Raw genomic sequence first — 22,455 nt, forward strand, 5'->3', positions numbered from 1 at the left:
TTCGTTATTGAAACTTTTTACGATGTCCGGATTAAAAGTGCGTAGGAATGTCTTGGTAAGATGAGATGTTTCAAGATGAAACATTCTAAAACTAAGACAATTGTCAAAGGACTTAGTTATATTTAGTTTAAAGATTAGTTTAATCATTTCGTAACGTAATTGAATATATAGATCATTGTGTTTTTTTATCTAATGGACCATTTCATACAGGTAAGAGAGTTTTTTCTTTTGATTTTATAGTTATGTATCATAGAAACTATCTATGTAGCACTTTAATGCAGGATGGATTTATATAAAATATGTACTATTGCGTATATAAGTTAAAGTTTAAAAGAGATGCTATGGTAGAATTTATATTATCTTGACTAGTAATATTACAAATCATTCCAACCAAATAACCAATCATTAACCTTATGTAATAAACCAGCTGTTTGTTGTTGCTTATGTTGTATATTAAGTTCTTCTTGATGGCGCATTTTCATTTCTAGAGTTCTTAAAAAGTTGTGATTATTAGTGTTTGCGTTATGTAGGAACAATGATTTACCATCTTTTATATCTAATCTATGAGAAAGATATGATGGGGTTTTGGTATTTCCATTTAGCTCTGAAGGAGAGTTGGTTCTATCATCTTTATCATTATTATTATGTAAAGGCGTCTTGAAATTAATGTTATTTGTGGAACTGAAATTAAAATTGCCTATATCATCACTTTTTTCAATTTTACATGAAGCTAATTGTTCAACAGCAGCTTTGGAATATGGGATGCAACCAACTAAGGAACCGCCGATAACTATACCATTTTCTTGTAAAGCTCTGATAGCAGAGGAATTCGAATCGTATGTCAATTTTACCCATCCGTCGCCGGTATAAATCGGGTATTTCTTTTTCATTTCATTATTATTATTAATGTTTTGCGTAAAAGTCTTTAAAGTTGATGCGGTTATACCAGATGTACTACGTAGGACTTGGAAATCTTCTAAAATATTACCGAATTTAGCAAAATGTGAGATTATTGAGTTAGAAATACTTTCTGGATATCCAAAAACTAAAACAGCACCTTCGTGCATTGTTGAAGAAGATGGTGTAATTGTATTTGAATTGTTCTCTTCGAAACGTGAAGTTCCTGATACCTCTTGAGATGTGAATAAACTTGATACAGGCTTCGAATCAAAAGCACTTGCTGAAAGTATTTGATTTGAAGAGTTTGTTGATGATAATGAAGGCGATAAACCAGATGCTATATTGCTACTTGTTAGAGATTCCATGAAGATTCCAGATGAATTATTTCCCAGCTTAGAAGAAACACCAAACTCTTCTTCCCTTTGCCAATCAAGTAACGATAAAGTAGGTGGAGCTTCATTCGAATCCACTAGTATATTGTTACCTTCTAAGTTTTTGTTCTGAGCATTTTTAGAATTAAATAGATTTGTAGATTTTCTTGATCCAAATGACATATTTTCGAAACCTGAATTTGTGGTTAAAGCATTAGAACTTGAAGAAAAAGATGTTGATGAAGTAATAGTTGATGATTGTTTACCTAGTTCGTTATTTTCATTCACATTTCTTCTTATCACATTCTGTGGGATATTTCTCTTTTTCGGGTTGTTGAACCATTCCGGTTCTTGCCCTTTCATGTTTGTATCAAATTGTGACTGCAGATCATTGGCAAATAAAGGCTTGTTTTTATTATTCAGTTGTATGTATGATTGCTGAGAATTGTTTTGTAGTTGATGATAAGTCTTCTGTTGATTTCCCTGTTGTTGTGAAGTGTCTTCAGATGGTTGCAGGAAATTAATGGAAACATTACTAAACCTGTTATTGTTGGAACTGGTACCTGAATTAAACATCTCTTTTAAAAGTTTGTAAGGTATAATATGTCTATTTTCTTCTTACTGTTATCTATAACAAAATAAATGAAATAAAACCTTTTTCAACAGTGATTGAACTCTGCACAACGAATAACAAAGCAATCGATTAGCGTGGCAATTGGATAGATGTATAAGACCTTCGAATATCAACAGATAGTGGCAACAGTTGTTCAAGACCAATTTACAGTTTAATTAATAAATAGTTTATTCTTATGATTACTTGTTTATAATATTAAATAAATCGATTTCTTGAAACTTTCAAATAAAAAATTTTTTGAAATTCCGAATCTATAGAGATATTATGCGGGTAAATTACAGTGTAAGCTGTAAGCTTTATAGAAACGTTAAGATGGTTTAGGATAGTTAGGATCCATTGGGTTCAACAGCACCATGAAACTTCCTGGTAAGCATATTAGTGTTAGATTGTTTAGTTAAAGGTGCTCCTTTAGTTAAAATCGTTTTTTATCTACTGGAAGTACTCTTTCTGTTGATATAAACACCGGCAATAGAAATAGGGTCTTTGATATTCCTAATTGTTTATTATTACAGAAAATATATAATTATGTATATGCTGTTGCTCATGTGTCTATATATTTATGCATCGCAGTATGCTTTTTATCGTAGCCTGTATTTCTGTTTTTGCTTTAGGATGTCCAATTGTTCTCTCATCTTTAGATATCCGATATGTATTTTACCCAAAAAGTGATCAGCTAATCTTCTATCTGTATCCAGTCTTGATAAATATGCACCACACACTTCGCAAACTTGTAACTTCTGTTGCGCCATTTGACCAACATTTTCTGTAATACTCCTCACTTTCGCAGCCAATAGCTTTCTCTGCTTTCTGAATTCTTCTAGTTTAACTGACTGTGCCATGGCTTTGGTCACCTCGTTCGTATGCATCAAGCACTCTATTTCTTGGTCCATAAGTCCAATCTTCGAGTCTAATATATCCAACTCTTCTGTAACCTGTTTAATTCTCTCTTTTTCCTCCACGGTATGTTCCAGGTTCTTTAATGCTGATTGGATCAAACCATTACAATCATTAACAAACTTGGATAGTACGACAAAATACTCCCTTTCAAATTCAAGAAATTCCTTCCCCTCCTTCTTCAATGCTTCATATTGTAATTTATGCTTTGTTAAGTGCAATTGAGGACAGTTTCCCATGCTTTGTTTAGTTCCAATAAACAGATCAAATGGACATTCGCCAACTAAATACGCCTTGCATACTCTTGCATCCTGCAACTCAATATCATTATGGTTATAGTTGCTCTTATGGTACCTTCTTCTTTCACCAGATCTAATACCTTCTTGGCCCATCAACTGGTCCAAAACTTTTCGTTGCTCATCAACTGCTCTAGCCATATTGAAATATCACACCTCACCGAATTCAACGATCTCTCTTACAATAAACCAAACAAAAACACTGAAGAAATATATTATACTCTAACAAACACTATTATTGCTCTTCATATATTAATCTACATGTCCTTTATAATACATTTGCAAGACTATTGTAGCTTTTTATCAAAAGGTAATTGAAATGTTGGAAATTGGATTTCTTCTAAGATTCTGTTTTTGATTTAAAAGCTTCAGCATAGAATTAATGTTAGAAGAAGTAAGCCTTTCTGATTAAAACATATACAAGAATCTAGCATAATACATTAACTATATTCACATATGTATATAATTCAGAAGCTGTTTAGAGGAATTCTAGAGATGTAGTAGTTATCTCTTGAAAGCGTGTACTTGGACGTTACTGTCACTTACTGAATGGGCTCTTCTGAGTAAATGCTAAATCTTTGTGGCAAATGTCAGAACAAAGTAACTTATTAGTGTTGGAGTCTTGCATTGCAATGCATGGGCAACAATTGATAATTATATATATATAAATATATATATAGAGATAGATACATATTTAATATTTGTTCACCTACATAAGTTTGAAGATGATTCTTCCGTTAACAACATAGCCTAAGGACCAAAGGTTAACCTTTTAAAATTCAGTAACAGCTAAGACTAAGAAACGATGTTTGATCTTAATGGCATATACAATAGTATGAAGTCCTTCTACGATTTATGTTGGTTAGGTAAGAGTTTGAATCCAAAAGATGTTGTTGTTCTTTTAGGTGGATCAGACGCATTTGGTACACAACTATGTCAGCAATTGATAAATGAGGACGTCGTGGTGGTCAACATTGACAGTCTTGATAATAGTAATGAGCTATTGTTAGACATTAACTCCCCTAAACAACAGTACTATTTTATTCCATGCGATTCTTTTGAAGATGTGAATCATATGAAGAGTGCAATAAATAAGGTTGCTCAAACAAAATTGACTCCAACCATTTTTCTAAATAATATCAATTTTGAGTTTGAGACTATATTAAAAGACTCCAACACAGAGTGTAATGACTTATCCAGTGACTATGTTAAATATTTTCAAAAAACAATAATGATTAATTTAGAGAATGTAATGGTCTCAACTAAATATTTCCTGAACAATTTCATTAATCCAGATTTCTATTATGTGATAAATGTATCCATTGATATAAAAGATGTTTACAGTTGGGAAGGATCGCGATTCAGAACTTCTAAGATGGCATTAAACCAATATCATGACTCTTTGGTATCAGAACTTAACGAAATGTACTGGGAAAAGAACTTGGATATAAAAAACATACTATTCTATTTGCCATATAAACATCTGAACTATTCTGAGTATGTATCAAGTTGTAAACAACTTTCCATTAATGCAGTTTCTCATCTTAAAAATGGCGAAAGAGGTCCCATTCAACTCTGATTAAATAGGTTATTGAAATAGCTGGTATCTATGTATATGTAATCAAAATTAAGTAAATAATGCAATCTAATTAAAAGGTTGATGCAAAATATAGAGCTCATTATTTATTGACGTTTGCCCTTCACTCTTTTCAGTTAAAGATGACAAAGATTTAGGAATTGTGACTTTTTAAAGATGGAAGATTTGAAATATTAAATTTTGGATCTTTTTTATTTAAGGATTATTTTTGAGATACCATTAAACCAATATACTTAAAGGTACTTGACTAGCACCAAATATAACATATGAGTGGATCATACAATCATATTGAGGTTTGTTTTTTCTGCAATTTTGTTTAATCAGTTGCCCATAATGACGACAACAATAGGTTCAATTTTAACTGTTTCTTCGTATTTTCTTCGATCAATCTGCTTTCTTCACATCTCCCATTCATACATTTATGAGTTTACTGAGACAAGAGGGGAGTCTATGCTACCAACATTGGCTGTGCAGAATGATTACGTCCATGTGGTGAAGAAGTATAAGAACGGCAGAGGCTGCAAATTAGGTGATTGTATAGTCGCTGTCAAACCAACTGATCCAAATCATAGAGTATGTAAGAGAATAACAGGAATGCCTGGTGATTATATATTAGTTGACCCTAGTGACTCGATATATAGGGAGAAAAGTGATTCTGATGAACCCTTTAATACTTATATAAAAGTTCCAAACGGCCACGTTTGGGTCACTGGTGATAATTTAGCCCATTCACTTGATTCAAGAACATATAATTCAATTCCAATGGGGTTGATTAAAGGAAAAATTGTTGCTGCTAATGACTTTAACCAACCATTCTGGAACGGTTCATTGTCAAATATATTAGGGTTCAGAAAGATACAGAATACATTCATAGATGAGGAAAGTTAAGATGGCTGTAATATGCAGAAGCAACTGATATTGAGTTCATAAAATTTTAATATTCTTTTTTTATTCTTTATGATTGAAAATATACAGAATTATGTGATTTAACTATATATGTTTCTTTTTGTTTATAAAGTTATAATTCGTTGAATCCTCTTAAAAACTTAGTACCGATTAGAACAGCTGGCGCAGCCAAAAGAGCTGTGTAATACAGAGTTTCGAAGATCGAGGACCCTAAAAAGTATTGTGTAAATACAAATTCAATACCACCTATCAAACCAATGAATACAATAAAATATATAAATTGGGAACCACTTGGAAATTTAACAGATGAGATAACACCGCTAGTTAGCCAAGTAACGAGTAAAGCTAGAGCAGCAACTGCCATTACTACAGAAAATACCTTACAAATATATTCAGGTGCCGTGCTTTCTAGTTCTCTAAAACTGAAAGTAATCTCATCTTTTATACCATATCTTGATGGAGCTTCATAGTTTACTTTGATATCTTTTGCTAACTGGACTTGGAAAACTTCATTTAATATATTTTTGGAGTCGCCATTTCTTGCCAGTAGTAAAGATACAGTGATTGGAGATTGTTCAATAATAGACTTAGACAATAGAGCCTTTGATAGGTTAGAAAATTCTATTTTGTATAAAATTTTAGTTTTGTCACCATCCTTTATCACAATTCCTTCTAAAGAAGATTCTAAATTAGCCTCTGGGTAACCAATCAATAGGTGAGTTTGGTCATAAGCTTCTGAAACTTCATAACTGAACTCTATAATAGCATCTAACTTTGAAACGTTAATGACATCCTGCACTGCTGGATTTGAATTAGTAGATTCGATACTGTCAATCGATAAACTATTTTTTTCATCACCTAGTAGACTTATTTTACAATTCGAAGCCTTTAACGCTAAACATCTGTAAGTGAAAATAAAAAGAAGGGCTAACACGTTTGAAATTTGCATTTTCCACTAGATATAAAGAGTGTTATTGAATTTCAATGTTGCGTATATATTTATATATATATATATCTTTGTATGTGCAATATGCGATCTCAAATCCCTTCGACTCAGCAACAATTGAAACTTTTCAACCGATAAATAAATGGGCCACAACAAAAACAACTATTAATATTATCTAAGTAATTATAATGCAACTAGCTTACTCAATGCAACTTAGTTCAAACTATATTTGAATAAATTGAGTATGGTTATAGCCTATATTTTAAATAAGAATCAGTATTAAGAGTTTTGGTGGAAATTTGTTTCGGTGAACTCACAGGCTTCCGATTGCATTGACATAAGAGCATTGTACGGGTAACTAATAGTACATTTATGGAGTGCAATACCTAACCTCATCGATGATTAAGTGCTTAAGTTTATTTTATATAAGAGCTAAGTATATATATATATATATATATATGAAATATGGCACCTTTCTCTTGCTACATTACTTCTATATGTTTTCCTGTTTCTTTATCTCTTTGTTTGAGTGGGTTAAAGTAGTCTCAGTAATTGAGCTGGGAAGATGATCTTTTCATTACATGACTCAAGTGCCTTAAGGTCACTATATTTTAGGCCTAACGTATTCAATTCACTCTCTATCACTTTAGAATAAAATGGTATATAATCGTTTCCCATGTGAATCATTATCAATTTATTTAGAAGGTCTTTGGAGATGCGTGTTCTCATATAGAACAATGTAATTGCAAAAGATGTTACTTTTGTAGAGAGTTCGATTGAAACGCCTGCGTATCCAGTACACAGTCCAGGAATGATTATTGTATTCACATCTTCTGGTACGTTATTCAGCGCAACCCACATCGTATTGAAAACTAGTTGAATCAAGTTACTATTATCAGCAGTTGAGGAAGCAAGAGGCTTAGATGGTGTTATCATGGTTGGGATATGTTGAATATATCTAACGGCATCAATTTTATGGTTAGGATATTCATGTGTATCAAATATGGTTAGTGATCCAACCGGTTTGTATTCATGGTTTAGTTTTGATCTTACCCAATCTTCAAAAGGCTTCTTACCATAGTTCTCATACAAGGCCAAATCGAACCCACCGCCTAAGAAACCAAAAGAATTGCCAGGTGAGACAACACTGCATCTGTTTGCATCGACACCATCTATTTTATTGGTTGTGATGTATCTTGTAGTCAAATTCTTAAAATTGTCATTGATTATCCTTAATTGACGTTTCTCTATTAATATCTTTGGTAATGACTTATGCCATAATTTAGTTAGTTCTGTATTGCTATCACATAAAATAATCCTTAGCATACTTATTAATTGACTGGTAGATTAATATCACTATTTATTCAAAATCCCTGTACATTCAAGACTGAACATTGTTCATATAGTCAAGATATACTGATCATACACAGCAAGTTCCCTTTTTCTTACAATATATATATATCGAAGTGCAATGTTATAAATTTAAATCGATCTCCTCTGAAAATTATCCGAAGCTTACCTTAAGTTGACGATAAATATACTATAATAATACAAATTATGATATTAATAGTTCTACATAATCTATGTAATTTGTCCGTGGCGAATTGACTACTTGTCCTTCTTTCTACCAAATAACTTCTTTAGCTTTGTACCAAACGTTTTCTTCTCTGGAGTACTTTGGTATTCATCATTATTTTTCTGTAAACTCTGAGAGCTCATAGTCATTCTCGTTGGTTGTTTTTCGAAAGGTTGTACATTTGTAGCTGGTCCAGATACTTTGTCAACCATGCTAGCGGATCTTAGAGATAGTTTACTTTTTTTATTGCTTATCTTCTGAGAATTGACCTCTGAAAGTGATCTATCCATCGTACCTGCTTCCATATATAAAGGTTTAGGAGCATTGAGAATGCCCATAAAGTCGGAATCATCATCGTCCGAGTCAACAAATCTTGATTTCCATCCATTTGCAGCAATGTCAGCTAATGCTGAATGTTGGTGAGATTGCTGTTCACTTCCCTGTTCATTTTCTAATCTATCTCTCAGAGACATACTTTTGAAGCCCATTTTAGAATCAATATTTCTTTGCTTTTCGAAACTGGATCTTTTAGGAGCAGGTTCATTCGGATACAACTGCGTATTGGCTGCTTGCATGGACATTCTATTAGATTGTTTCTGTATTGGTTGTCGAGTTCCGGTAACAGTTTTCTTTTGTTTACGACCAGGGTGACGTTTTGGAATATTATCTTGCTCACTTTGTGAAGCTTGATAATTACTGTTGATATTGGATTTAGAATATCTATCTATATTTATTTGAGGATCATTTTTTGTTTTCAATCCATTTATATCTGAATTGATCGATTGACTTCTTGGATAGTTGATAATTTTACTATTTCTATTCGATTTTAACGTAGCTGGTTTGCGTAAAACATTTTCAGAACTTGTCAAACCTGAATTTAATCTAGTATTTTCCGCTGTTGTTAAAGATAGATATGCTTGATTTGCTGCCGAAGGGTTGTCATTGTAATTTAATACTAGATTTAAGTTAGATGTATTTTTTTTCATAGCAGATTTAATTGGGGAAATCTTTGAATTACGTTTGTTTTTTTTACTCGAGGCTGCAACAGAAGTTAATTCCCCAGCTTTAACATCCGGTTTAAAAAATGGACTAGATTCACGGATATTTTTGGCTAACTTAGAAGTCTCCTTTTTGGGCTCTTCCTCTCTTGAGGGGATTATCTCTTCAGATTTATCTCCAATGGAGATGTTGTCAATTGCAATCAAATTGCTATCGCGATTAGAATCAGTAGATGTATCATATGTATCTAAATAGCTTGTATGATAGTTTTCATTAACAGCAGCACTGCTAACATCATATGGTTCTTCATGTTCCGTCTCCTCAGCTTTTTTATCCTGACCAGCTTGCTCAGTGTTTGATTCTTTGCCGTTTCCTTCAATTATAATTGTATTTTCTCTATCTTGCGATGATGATAAAGATTTTCTATCTTCGAGAGTAGAAGTAACTGAATTTAAATCTAGATATTCTAATTTATCTTCTTCTACTTCTTTTACATTTTCATCTTCAACATCGCTCTCTTGAGCACCGTTATTGAAATCATCGAATAATTTAAGTATTTCTTTTTTCTCATCGTTTAAACTTGCGTAATCTGAGGAAGTAACAGAAATCCTTGATATTCTTTTATCAATGGGTGCAATTCCAGTTGAGTTGTTGTCATCAATATTATTTTGAATATCACTTTGGTTATTAAAGTCAGATTCGGATTTGCTACTATTATTTTTTTCCAATGTTGACAATTCAGAATTGGTATCGTTCATGCTTTCTTCTAATAGTATAGAGTCAGATATTAATCGTCTCATTTCTTTCCTTTTTGGACTTAAGTCATCTTCAACAGTACTTATTGAATCTCGTTTAATATCTCGATTGTTATTGTCTTCTTTAGTATTTTGAATTTCTTGTCTAAATAAATAATTGGAGTTGTCTTCAAACTTATTCTTACTCTTCAAACTGGATTCAATTTCTATTTTACCAAGGCTTATCTTCGAGGGTGTACTTGATTCAGCGACTGAATTCATTTCAGACTGATCGATAATTGGATGGTTTATAGAATTAGTTTTATCAAATGAAGGTTTGACAGAAAATCTAGTAGTATCATTTTCTAACTCTATTTCTGTCTCTTCTTCCAATGCAGATTCCATTAAAGGTTGAGATACGTCATCGGAAAATGTTTTATGCTGCCTCGTAGTGAAAGAATGCATTTCATGAGATTCATTCAATGCTTTCAAATTTTTGCTTACTGGTGAATGGCTATTCTGCGAACTCAATGAAGAGGTTCTCCTGTCATTAGGTGAGTCGTATTTCATTGTATATTCTTTTGGAGCTGTTTTCTTCAACGATTTTGAAGAAGATAAGCTTGATAATGATGAAGACCTAGATGACATTTTGGTAGTTTCTTTTAATGATTGAGTAGAGGTTTTAGATGTCAACGCACGCTCTCTTGAATTACTTACTAAATTGGCGGTAGAAACTGAACGACGTAATACTTTGCTAGTTACAGGTTGTTCCACCGGTACCTCTACGTTAACTGCAACCAACCCATTTGGACCCGGTATATATTTTTTAATCATCATACTGGTGCTTCTTGTCAAGACGTTAGGTACTTGACCACCTCCGAATTCTTGAAACGTTTTCTTTACATCTACGTCCGAAGCTTTACTTGTTCTCCTCCTATTATGCTTATTATTATTAATGCTGTTTGTACGAGTGTCGTTACTGTTGATACTATTAACGCTATCGATACTGTTGTATCTTACTGACGAAGTAACAGAACTAATTCTCTTCTGCTTTCGCAATGTCGACTCAGACGTTATGTTATTTTTTTGCTGTGAATTAGGCATAGAACTACTTCTTGGTAAGGAATCAACACTCTTTCTAGTGTGAAGTTTGTTGTTAGTCAGACTGTTGTTCCTGCTAGAATTCTGGTTATTACGCTTCCTATTTTCATGCCTAACGCTAGGAGATTTTTCCTTTTTGGAAAGTGAATTTAATCTCATTGATGAAGTTCGATCAACACTCAAATTTGAGCCATATATACCTGAACTCCTCCTAGAATATGGATCGTTCGTGTTATATTGTGGAATTTTATTTGCATCTACTGTTCTTCCATTACCTGACATGGCATTACCGATCGCAGAAGCAGCAGCGAGGGCCCCTAAATTCACAGGTTTTTCTGGCTGACGAGATAACCGTCTGCTTCTAAACATTGATCCTGTTTCTTAATTCTTTTGTTATTCAGCTGTACAGGAACCTGCCAGAATATGTTTTCTATTTCTATGTTTCACTGTATTTAGACTAGATCAAACTCTAAAACGACCGAGATCAAATAGACAAAATATAATTCTTGTTCAACTCCTTTTAAATGAAAGTTGACCTGTGATACTCTCCTCAATTACACCTATATTATAATTGACAGAAAGAAATAACAACAGAAATGATCAAAGCAGAATTCAAGAATGCAATAAATGCTAGAAAAGAGGTTCAATGCATAAATAGAAGTTACTAATTAGTTGAATCAAGTCTGCAAAAAGTTGCAGAATTATCATACTTGCATGATTTTAAAATTTCGTATTTTTCAAACTTGGAAATTTGTTCGACATAAACAAAAAAGGTCAAAAAACATAAAAGTGATGAACTTTTAGGGTCAAGATATTTCATGACATGATAAAATAGGAAGGGAGTTTTAAGGACAGATAATTCTATGGTTGAGACATTGAAGGTACCATTACACTCATTGGTATTGAGAAGTTAAATAAATGGTTTTTTATTAAGGTGTATATAAATACAAATTGTATATAAAAGATGAGAGAAGGTTTTAACAATAAGGAGGTTGACATTTGGCATTGGCGTTTGCGTTTATTCTTGACTCATAGAGATAGTGTCATCTGTATCTTCGGAATCGTAGTCAGAATATTTTTCGTCCATTAGTGCATCTTCTTCTGTATAATCCTCGTTATCATCTTCGTCATTGTCTGTCATGATATACTCGGCATATGTCATTGCTTTTGTCGATACCCCTTTGTCAGTGTCTTCGACTTCTAACATGTTCTCTCCCAACTCGATTGTGTCGTATTGGAAAGTCCAAAATAAGTTAAATTCACGAGAGATCAGTGCAGTCAATACCGTTGAGATCACTAGACTTGGTACAATGTATAGCAGTGCCGGCTGAGCCGTGTTATATATTGTCAATGCAACCATACATGTTACTAAAGCCAGTGTATAGCTGGCACATGCTACAATAAAATATTTGCCGGCATATTTTTTATTTAATAAATGGAATTCTGTATCGGTATTATCATAATGATATTTCCAAATATCAAATTTGTAACACATTGCGATGAACATTCCTGGTAATGCAATGTCACCTAATCCTAACATTGCAAATTCAAACTTGCTTTCTGATGTATTAAATTTAGTTGGTACAGTTAATTTGACAGGTAAGTCGATGTTTGTGGCAACTGTTACCATTACGTCGGTACCAAATACGAAGAATATATCATAAAAGAACAACGCAACTAAGATCAGAGTGCCAGATCTTAAATTCTTTAACTTCAAATTGGAAATAGCCCAGATAGCCATATTAACACTAACAATATTTGTCATTAACCAATTGTCGGAAAAGTAGTGATACATTACAGTAGAAATTAAACTAAAGATAAACGCATAAAATGAAGCATTATCAAAATAAATATTGAAAATTTGTCTCTTGGCTGTTACAGAACTTGGTTCAATAAATTCTCTCCTGTAGAAGAATTTAATACTTGAATCTTTATCAATTTCGTCGATAGTAGCTTGGTAATACAGCTTGGAATCATCGGATTCAAGATATTCTTTGTAACCAAAGTTAGTTATGATACCACTATTTGCATTAATTGCCTCGTTATCATCAGACAAAGTTAATCTAAACCTTGGAGAATAACTTAATGGATCCCATTTTCTAGTGATGGATGTTAACGTACGGGAAAAAGCATGGAAAATATAGGTAACTACAAATTTTGTGGATGGTAGATTTACAATCTTCATGTTCAATGTTAACATCCACATAACATATTTCAACCATTGAACTTCGAATTTTTTGATAACAATATATAATCCACATAATGCTATGCTTGATGTAATTGGTAATATTATAGCATGTTTTTCATCCATAATATCGTGTTTTTTCTTTGAATCTTTATCGTTTTTGTAGACAATATGGCAGTCTTGGTCAACATCAAGATCAGTTGGATGAAACAGAGGATGGATCTTGGTTGGTGGTAAAGCAGTATAAGGGATTGAAGTAATCGAACCAAAAGAACCAACGATAACTAAAGACAAAGCAAGGACTGTCAATATGAAATAATTAATATAAACAGAATAACTGAATACCAATTTCGTAATCATGAAACCAAGTTCATTAGTTAATTTCTCAAATTTGTAATTAACAGTAGATTGTTTGGATTGTAATATGTCATTAACCTTTTCAAAGATGTTCTTCAAATCATCATTATCTATATGAGGTAATTCTGGTGAACTATTCTTCACCAAGAAAGCCCATATATAATTTTTAATTGAATCAATAGATTCTCTCATCTCAAAATGTATTGGTAAATGTCAATTGCCTGGCCTCGATGTTTACTAATTTAACTGGCAAATGCGACTTGATAGAAACAAAAAGGAAATTATAGTATGTATGTATATATAAACAGCAAACAGTGAATTCTGCAATTGCAATTGTTCATCTAGAAAGTATTCAGGTGTCATATTGAATGAGTTAACAAATGTGACAAAGTAATCTATAATAGTGAATGTTACAACTGTAAGATACGGCAAAAAGTGAAATACTTAATTATGAGCGCAAATTTTGTGGGATAAGGTTTTATAAAACTATATAGTGAAATAAAAAGTTGGTCATGTCCAATTATTCAGACTAAGTTGTAGAAACATTAGATTAATTATACTTGAGACATCTTATATAGCTTGGTTGTGAAAGAGACTCATGAAGTATCCCTCTGGTGTTCCTGTACCTCCATTAGTTTCTAACTTAAATTGATATTATGGATGATAAGTTGAAAACTTTAGTTGCATTTCGCAATATATTGCAATTCAGTATTATTTTACGTAGGAGTTTTGTCTGCATTATTAATGAAGACCAACAGAATATTGATCAAACTCTATTGCTTAAAAATAGCGAGATAATTGAGACTAGAATTGGTGAAGATTATGAAGGTATTGATATTGAAATATTAGATAAATTCGAAATTATACCTCCTGTACACAGACAAAGAATTAAAATTAGTATTATCAGCAACGTTGAAGATTTGGAATCGAAGGATCAGATAAATTTAGTTAGATATCTGAGAGCCCCAGGTTTGAATCATATTTTCATAGGCTTACTGTATTTTGATTGCACGAATGCAAGGACTAAGGAAACAATTGCCACACAAGATTGGCTAAGAAACTCGATTTGGATGTCTTGTGTTATTAAAGACATGAAACATATTGAAATGTACGATGAACTCCTGAGCTCGGGAAATAATGATACAAGATATGCCAAGATTAATCTTGCGCAACAAAGATTGCTCGATGATATTCATGTTGATCCTAGAGTTAAAAGGTACGTATTAGACGTTATAGTTCATTTGAGAATGCATACATTATCATACAAGCAAAAGGGAGGCGGTATCCATCCTAGGTCGCTAGAAGATGTAATATTACTATCAAAAGTTATCCGTTTATCTCAATTTGCAGCAGTAGAACTTAAGACTTCAACTAACGATCCTGATGTAAAAAAAAAGACCCCAACACTATATATAATGTCAGAACATATTAGACTAGCCGCTTTAATGTATTTTCCATTCCATTTAATATTAATTCGGGATTCGTCAATGGATGTTAGCGTCTCTTACGGTAGTAATAAAGAATTGATCGATGACTTCATCGAAAAATTGCATACGATAAATGATGCTGTTGATAGACAGAATCCTTTGTTAATTCAAGAAATCGTAATTAGAGATGTCCTACGAAAAGTAATCCCACCTATTTGAGATCAAAAACATCTTCACAGGCCGATATGTTATCGAAATGAAAAAACTGCATTCTTCTATTTAACATGCATGGAAGCCCTATCTCATTTAAGTTAGGACGAAGTTCGAAATTCGAACTTCGATCAACAAATTGGTCAGTATCGTTCTACCCACTGGATAACATCGATCCAGTTATTATCCCATACCGTGTATACATTGTTGTTATATGTATATCCTAATTAGGAAATAGCATATATCCCAATTCGATTATTTTGAACGAAATTGCATTTGATGCAATTTGTAAATCGACTAATTAGGTTATATGTGTCTGTTTTAGGAAATTAGATTTATTGTGTTCAATAAAAAATTTCGAAAACCAAAAATACGTCATCTTCTTGCTACGACATATATTCTGCACTATCGCTAGTCTCGCCCAATTAGGAATGGTCTGCTGCGGGACCTAGCACACAGTTAGATCTCGAACGATTCAATTGACCATATCGACTGTGATATATGTTAATTGTTAGACCAATAACAAAGATTTATACACTTAGTTCTTCAATTACAATTGCAGAGTGATGTGTGCCTGTCTTACAGATGAAGATTGGCATATTGTTTCTAGTTCAACTGCAGTTATTGGCCCTATTGACTTCCAATAAAAACTGGAATTTGCATTAATTGTGTTTGTTTTATTTGACAAGAATATATATATATGTATGTGTATATGTATATGTCTGTGTGTGTATATCTGATTGTGTTATTTGCTGTAGTAGCTAGTTATAAAAATATCTATTGCATTGGACACTCATTTTACATTAATCGAATACTATTTGAATTTGCATATAGATAAGTAATTGAAAACTGACACAATGAAATTTAGCATACACTTCTTTCTATTTTGCATTTACTTTAACTTTGTCAAGTGTGACAGTGCTGAATTCAGTTTATCTTTAGTGAGAACTGGTGCATCTTATAACGGTGACCAAATATATGTTTCTGATGACACACTAGTAATCAATTTTGAAGATAACTCTTCAGGAACTGAGTTTAAAGGTGTAGTTACTGATCTCGGTTATATCAAATTAGCTGACGGTTCTTATATATATATTGATGAAAATAAGAATTTAAGAACTACAACTGACAGTAATGAAGCTACCACTAATTTTTCTGTAAGAAGTGGTTATTTAGCATATAATAATGATGCCTCATTCTATGTTTTGCCAGTAGATGATTCCTATGTATTTAAAGTCGGTTACACTACTGATTCCTCATTCGATAGTGTACTAGCTAAGTGTAGTGATTCTAATGGGAACACGATATCTAGTTTTGAACCAAATCCCGCCTCCGTTCAAGTTATTATCTCTACTGCCACAAACAGTGCTGTTGCACCAAATGTCTACGTCACCGTATCCGGTTCCACTACCTCTGTCACTTCAGCTATAATGAGTTCGATAAATTCCATGACGTCTGTTTCCGGTTCTAGTTCTAAGTCAGCTGAATTCAGTATGATGACCATCAGATCTGGTTCCCAATTCCAATATAACGGTGTTTATATTAACAGTACCGATAACACGTTACGTGTTAGTGCATCTTCCGCAGCAGCTGGTAGAGAACTAACTCAATTCTCTGGTCATATTACAGGCGAAGGGTACATCAGATGTTTCAACGGTGGTTATATGAGTGTAGGCAATGATAAAACACTAAAATGTACGGATGAGACAAATTCAGTGATCGTTGGATTTTCTGTCAGTGGAGGTCACTTACAATACAACTCGGAAGATAGTTTCTTCGCTAATACCACTGGCACTGCTAACTATTTGAAACTTGGATATGCAGATGGTTCCGAGAATTTAGGTCTTGTGATCAGGGCTGTTGACACGTCTGGCGTTGTCATTGCTGATTTTTCAGGCAGTGATTCAAGTAAAGGCACTAGTAGACAAATGAGCAGCACTGAAGCTGTAAGCACTCACACTAACCCTAAGTCCAGTGCCAGTGTGTCCTCTGCGGGAATCAAAACCCCATCTGTAACCTCCAGTTTCGCACTCCCAACTGCCATCTTAATCGATACGTCATTCCTGGCCAATGAACCCTTTACCAATGGTTCTTTCGGCAGCAAATCGCCATCACTCTCTCCTAGCATGAAACCTAGTACATCAGTGACGAGCACTACATCAGTGGGAAGGAGTACATTAGTGACATCAAGCACACGCCAGTCTTCTTCTCCAACACCGGTTTCTAGCAGAACTGCATCCAACGACGCCATACCTAGTGTCGCTTCTCTAAGAATAATGGCCCAGATAATCCCATTTGCAGTTGCTAATCTCCTATTCCTGTGAGCAACAAAGTAACAAAAAAAACAACATCGCATTTATTTGAATGCGTTCATCGTATAACTACTACTATCTCTCTCTACTGAGCAAGCTCAGATATATAGACAAAAATTTCACCTAATAAATAATTACATCGACGATACCTGGTCAATATAGTAAGCACACTAATCACCTAGGACAAAGCATGAATGCCTTTGGTGTCTATCTATATATCTTCCCTCATTATTTCGTACACACACAGCACACACAGCACACCTCTGAATAAAAACTGCATCTCGGGTGTCCTATCAAATACACCACAAAAACAGAAACGTGAAACTTGACCTATAATGTCCTAAATTATGTACCATGATGGTAGACATTTCGAAAAAAATATCGACATTGATGAGTTCCCCAGGGACCATCCTCCTTGCCCCTTTTCACTGGGAATTCTTGACGCATTTACGAATCTAGCAGGACGGCCCGATCTCTGCAACTGACATCACTTTGCTTTTCGTATTGATTTTTTGGATTCGGGTTTTTTGCATCAATTTTCTGCGCGATTTTACAGAAAACATGATAACTTTTCGAAATTTTGATGTGGTTAGTGGATTAGGAAACTGGACATTTGGAAACCCTGAACGATATAAGATTAAGGACTAATTATCACAGTTAACTAATTTGAATATCGAAAACAACAGCGACATCTGCACCGACATCTGCACCGACAGCTACGATAAAATGAATGAAATGGCGAAATATAACTTTTCATTTATACCTTTATCTGTGTAATAAATTCGGAATCGTAAATACAAAATGAAAAATAGTTGTCATTCGTGTTTTCCGATTCTCAGTAATAATTGCCTGCAGCTTGAGCTCTTTTTTGGACGTCAATTGATAATTGATTAAGTCCTCATTTAGTCTTGAATTCATGGTGGGAAGTCATCAAAAGATAAATTCTATACTATATCTGCTACTATAAAAGGAAGCTAGTTTCTAAACATTTACCTGTCCTGCACCCTGCTTTTCTTGTATTTCATTTATATCATTTAAATAATACACTAACGCTGATAACAACAACAGTTCTGAAGATGTTGTCTAACTTCTTTCTATTTGCTTTATTTGCGCTCATGTTCAATCTAGTCAAGGCCGACTCGGAGGTCTTTTCTTTGACACTTGTAAGAGACGGTGCTCTTTTCAATAATGATGTCGTTTATATTTCTTCAAACACGTTGGTGATAGCTGGTTCTACTTCTACCAATTCAGGCACCTTGCTAGATGGTGTGGTTACTGATTTGGGTTATATCAAATTAACTGACGGTTCGTACATATACATCGATGCCGATAAGAATTTAAAAACTACTACAGACGTTTCCCAAGCAACAACTAACTTCTCCATTAGTTCAGGTGCCCTTTTGTACAATAATGAAGCTGCATTCTACGTTGTACCAGGTAATGGTGCATACGTATTTAAAGTTGGTTACACCACGGACACTATGGCTTTAGCTGTTTTAGTTAACTGCTACGGCTCTGACAATGAGTTACTAAGTGATTTTGCTCCAAACGCTGCATCTGTTCAAGCTATTATCGCGACTGCTACTAATAGCGCTGTTGCCCCAGGAGTTCATGTTACGGCTTCAAACGACGTTTCATTCAATTCCACATCCAGTTCTTCGGTCAGCACTGTTGCTCCTGAGAGTGACGAAACAGACTCCCAAAGTTTCGGTTTGATTACAATTAACTCCGGTTCGCAATTCCAATACTTAAGTGTCTACTTTAATAAGTTGGATGGTGTGCTTTACGCTAGTGCCAGTAGTTCTTCCACCGATGATGAAATATTATTCGATGCTGTTCTTACAAAACATGGTTATGTAGCATTATCAAACGGTGATTACTTATATGTTGGCGACGATGATATCTTAATGGCTTCCAACGACACTTCTAAGGCTAAGAGTGGATTCTCAATCTCTGATGGTCATTTAATTTTAGGTTCTGCCGGTTTTTACATTAATGCAGACACAAATCCTTACGCAATTAGAGTCGGTGATTCTACTGATTCAAACGATGTTTTTGTAGCATTAAAAACAGTTAATGCTACTGCTTCTAGTATCTCTGGACTACAAGAATCCGGTGTTTCTCTTTCTTCTTCTACTAGTACTGCTTCTACTACTGCTTCTACTACTGCTTCTACTACTGCTTCTACTACTGCTTCTACTACTGCTTCTACTACTGCTTCTACTACTGCTTCTACTACTGCATCTTCTTCAGTCGAACACACAAAATCTGCTTTAAACGATGTCACTGCCTCAAGCACATTCTCAACAAGCACCCTACACTCAATCGATGCTGCTAGTAACGGAGCAAGTTCCATCAAAGGCATGACAGGTTTCATTACTGTCTTAATTGCATATATCTTCATATAAGTTTTCACAATTACTAATGATTTCAGTTATTAAATAATTGAAAAATGTTTAGTTCTGAGAATAACGATAGAAGTAACTAACATATAAATATAAATATATACCATACCATACCTTCCTAATATTATAATAACTTTAAATTTAATTATTGTTCTTCTATCCCTCTGTCTTCATATAATGTAATTGTTGCTACTTGTTTAACAGTGTCATTACATGCACGCGATGAGCTTACAAACAACTCTGAAATTGTTAATACTATGAAACTTTAAAACAATAAAGAAGAAATATTTGAAAGTTCAAGTTTGAGTATAGTTATAAATGTGATATAATAATAAGATTACAGATTTTTATTATGAAGATCTCTGTCGACTGATATACCCATATCTAAATATGTCAGAACGAAAAGCCATTAACAAGTACTACCCGCCTGATTATAATCCTATTGAGGCAGAGAAACAAGCTCGTAAGCTAGCTAAAAAATTGAAGACTAAGAATAGGAATGTTGTGACGATCAGATTGATGACTCCATTCTCGATGAAATGTCTGAAATGCTCTGAGTTTATACCCAAGAGCAGGAAGTTCAACGGTAAGAAAGAACTTATTCCAGAGAGATATTTAGACACCATAAAGATATATCGATTGAGCATAAAATGCCCCGCCTGTAATAATTTAATCAGTTTTAAGACAGATCCTAAATCTTCTGATTATGTTATGGAGATTGGTGGAGTAAGAAATCATTTTAGTAAAACTGAGGAAGATAATCAAAAGGGAAATAAAACAGAGACTGTAGACGAGGCCTTGGAAAGATTACTCAAAGTGCAGAAAGAAGAAGAACAAGAACTGACGGGGGAAAATGATGTCGAAGATAAGATGGAACTATTGGAACAAAAACTTACACAATTACAAAAACAACAACAGGATGATGAAGAACTAGAGCGGATGAAAAAAAATTCATACATAAGAATGAAGCAGACTCCACATATAGGTGTAGAACAAAAAGATGATTCGAAAGATATAATAATGGACAATGAATATGAAAGAAAGGCTGAACAAGCTTTCTCAAACAATAACACAAACCTTAATGAATCTAAAATAGATTTCGATGATCCAGAAAATAAAACATTTTTTAAGAAGAATAACCTTATTAAAGTGCATAAGAAGAAAGTCATCAAAAAAGTTAATCCTTTAGGTATATCAATCAAAAAGAAGAAATAAACTGTATGTACTTAAAAAGATAATTAGAAGTATATAATAAATAGCAAACTAACATATTGGTAATAAATAAATTCATTGCATCTCTGTATTTCAAAAAGCACTACCCTTAATTGCGTTAAGTTAACGTTTTCTTCTACGACTAGCCTTTTCTCTCAATTACAACTTCCTTAACAAATAATTAAAAAGTTCCAAAAATACAACAACATAAATCTATCTACAAAAAAATTAATCAATTATATCTAGTAAACAAGTATAAGAACCAACACAAGTAATAATTACAATAAACCACTGTGTTCTATTGGTTTAATAAATAATAGGACTTTATCTTCAAAGAATCTATCAAGAGATGTCTGAGTATCCTTACGAACCTAAAACTACTATTCCTAAAGTTGAATTTGAAGAATTCGATGGTGCTAAATTTGCTTATATGCTATGGCCATCCTATGCTGAAGATAACCAAATTAGACAAGCTAAAGCCCGTGTTTTGATAGTCCATGGATTTGGTGAATATACTCAAATCTATTACAGAATGATGGATAAATTATCTGTAAATGGATTTGAATCGTTCTTCTTTGACCAAAGAGGCACTGGTGAAACTTCTCCTGGTAAGTTGAAAGGCCTAACCAACGAGAGATACACTTTCAATGATCTTAATCATTTTATCTCTACGAATTTAGTTGAATGTAAAGAAAAAGGTATCCCACTGTTTTTATGGGGACATTCCATGGGTGGTGGTATAGTTTTAAATTATGCATGTACAGGTAAACATAAAGATGACATCAAGTCTTTCATAGTTTCTGGTCCATTGGTTGTATTACATCCTCATTCCGCTCCTAATAAAATAACTATATTCTTTTCTTCATTACTAGCTAAATGTTTACCAAACTTTAGAATTGACACAGGTCTAGATCTAGAAGGGATTACTTCAGATTCAAGTTATAGACAGTTTCTGGCAAATGATCCTATGAGTGTTCCTTTATATGGTTCATTCAGACAAATTTATGATTTCCTGGAGAGAGGTAAAGCATTGTATTATAATAAAGACAACAGATTATCAAAAATTACAGCTCCATTATTTATTCAACATGGTAAAGACGACACAATCAATGATCCAAGAGGTTCTCAGAAGGTTTATGACTTTTTGAAATCAAATGGTAATGTCAAGTTGCAGTTTTATGAGAATGCAAGACATTCAATTCTTTCTTTAGAAGCTGATAACACATTTGAAACTGTTTTTAATGATCTTGTAGATTGGTTAAATCTATATTCTAAGTAGTAGGTAATGAAATACGTTTTTACATATTATTAATCTGAATATATAGCAATTGTTTATTGTGCACAGGCATCTGTACACAATGCAAATTTAGGTTAGAATGTCCAATAAAATTTG

General features: G+C 33.4%; 13 protein-coding genes across 13 annotated transcripts; 7 read left to right on the forward strand and 6 right to left on the reverse strand.

Annotated features, from left to right (window-relative positions):
- Positions 1 to 374: 374 nt before the first annotated feature.
- Positions 375 to 1,847, reverse strand: TPHA0C03790 (Nup35/Nup53 family RNA-binding protein; the record flags this gene model as incomplete). The annotated part of the gene is made up of 1 exon (XM_003684917.1): positions 375 to 1,847. One exon carries the CDS (start codon positions 1,845 to 1,847, stop codon positions 375 to 377), a length of 1,473 nt encoding a protein of 490 aa, XP_003684965.1.
- Positions 1,848 to 2,483: 636 nt separating this feature from the next.
- LUC7 (Luc7p) lies at positions 2,484 to 3,236 on the reverse strand (the record flags this gene model as incomplete). Its single annotated transcript, XM_003684918.1, has 1 exon — positions 2,484 to 3,236. One exon carries the CDS (start codon positions 3,234 to 3,236, stop codon positions 2,484 to 2,486), a length of 753 nt encoding a protein of 250 aa, XP_003684966.1.
- Positions 3,237 to 3,900: 664 nt separating this feature from the next.
- Positions 3,901 to 4,674, forward strand: SRL4 (Srl4p; the record flags this gene model as incomplete). The annotated part of the gene is made up of 1 exon (XM_003684919.1): positions 3,901 to 4,674. One exon carries the CDS (start codon positions 3,901 to 3,903, stop codon positions 4,672 to 4,674), a length of 774 nt encoding a protein of 257 aa, XP_003684967.1.
- A 351-nt stretch (positions 4,675 to 5,025) lies between these two features.
- On the forward strand, positions 5,026 to 5,580 carry IMP1 (endopeptidase catalytic subunit IMP1; the record flags this gene model as incomplete). The annotated part of the gene is made up of 1 exon (XM_003684920.1): positions 5,026 to 5,580. One exon carries the CDS (start codon positions 5,026 to 5,028, stop codon positions 5,578 to 5,580), a length of 555 nt encoding a protein of 184 aa, XP_003684968.1.
- A 130-nt stretch (positions 5,581 to 5,710) lies between these two features.
- On the reverse strand, positions 5,711 to 6,547 carry SWP1 (dolichyl-diphosphooligosaccharide-protein glycotransferase; the record flags this gene model as incomplete). Its single annotated transcript, XM_003684921.1, has 1 exon — positions 5,711 to 6,547. One exon carries the CDS (start codon positions 6,545 to 6,547, stop codon positions 5,711 to 5,713), a length of 837 nt encoding a protein of 278 aa, XP_003684969.1.
- A 531-nt stretch (positions 6,548 to 7,078) lies between these two features.
- On the reverse strand, positions 7,079 to 7,870 carry PDL32 (putative ADP-ribose 1''-phosphate phosphatase; the record flags this gene model as incomplete). The annotated part of the gene is made up of 1 exon (XM_003684922.1): positions 7,079 to 7,870. One exon carries the CDS (start codon positions 7,868 to 7,870, stop codon positions 7,079 to 7,081), a length of 792 nt encoding a protein of 263 aa, XP_003684970.1.
- A 282-nt stretch (positions 7,871 to 8,152) lies between these two features.
- On the reverse strand, positions 8,153 to 11,323 carry SEG1 (Seg1p; the record flags this gene model as incomplete). Its single annotated transcript, XM_003684923.1, has 1 exon — positions 8,153 to 11,323. One exon carries the CDS (start codon positions 11,321 to 11,323, stop codon positions 8,153 to 8,155), a length of 3,171 nt encoding a protein of 1,056 aa, XP_003684971.1.
- A 649-nt stretch (positions 11,324 to 11,972) lies between these two features.
- YPF1 (aspartic endopeptidase) lies at positions 11,973 to 13,688 on the reverse strand (the record flags this gene model as incomplete). Its single annotated transcript, XM_003684924.1, has 1 exon — positions 11,973 to 13,688. One exon carries the CDS (start codon positions 13,686 to 13,688, stop codon positions 11,973 to 11,975), a length of 1,716 nt encoding a protein of 571 aa, XP_003684972.1.
- Positions 13,689 to 14,152: 464 nt separating this feature from the next.
- Positions 14,153 to 15,142, forward strand: MTC2 (Mtc2p; the record flags this gene model as incomplete). The annotated part of the gene is made up of 1 exon (XM_003684925.1): positions 14,153 to 15,142. The coding sequence occupies one exon, from the start codon at positions 14,153 to 14,155 to the stop codon at positions 15,140 to 15,142; it is 990 nt and encodes a 329-aa protein (XP_003684973.1).
- An 848-nt stretch (positions 15,143 to 15,990) lies between these two features.
- TPHA0C03890 (uncharacterized protein) lies at positions 15,991 to 17,457 on the forward strand (the record flags this gene model as incomplete). The annotated part of the gene is made up of 1 exon (XM_003684926.1): positions 15,991 to 17,457. The coding sequence occupies one exon, from the start codon at positions 15,991 to 15,993 to the stop codon at positions 17,455 to 17,457; it is 1,467 nt and encodes a 488-aa protein (XP_003684974.1).
- Positions 17,458 to 18,521: 1,064 nt separating this feature from the next.
- TPHA0C03910 (uncharacterized protein) lies at positions 18,522 to 19,853 on the forward strand (the record flags this gene model as incomplete). Its single annotated transcript, XM_003684927.1, has 1 exon — positions 18,522 to 19,853. One exon carries the CDS (start codon positions 18,522 to 18,524, stop codon positions 19,851 to 19,853), a length of 1,332 nt encoding a protein of 443 aa, XP_003684975.1.
- Positions 19,854 to 20,240: 387 nt separating this feature from the next.
- On the forward strand, positions 20,241 to 21,065 carry YJU2 (mRNA splicing protein YJU2; the record flags this gene model as incomplete). The annotated part of the gene is made up of 1 exon (XM_003684928.1): positions 20,241 to 21,065. One exon carries the CDS (start codon positions 20,241 to 20,243, stop codon positions 21,063 to 21,065), a length of 825 nt encoding a protein of 274 aa, XP_003684976.1.
- A 346-nt stretch (positions 21,066 to 21,411) lies between these two features.
- YJU3 (acylglycerol lipase) lies at positions 21,412 to 22,341 on the forward strand (the record flags this gene model as incomplete). The annotated part of the gene is made up of 1 exon (XM_003684929.1): positions 21,412 to 22,341. The coding sequence occupies one exon, from the start codon at positions 21,412 to 21,414 to the stop codon at positions 22,339 to 22,341; it is 930 nt and encodes a 309-aa protein (XP_003684977.1).
- Positions 22,342 to 22,455: the final 114 nt, after the last annotated feature.

The sequence above is a fragment of the Tetrapisispora phaffii genome, chromosome 3 (assembly GCF_000236905.1).
Source record: "Tetrapisispora phaffii CBS 4417 chromosome 3, complete genome".
Lineage (NCBI taxonomy): Eukaryota > Fungi > Ascomycota > Saccharomycetes > Saccharomycetales > Saccharomycetaceae > Tetrapisispora > Tetrapisispora phaffii.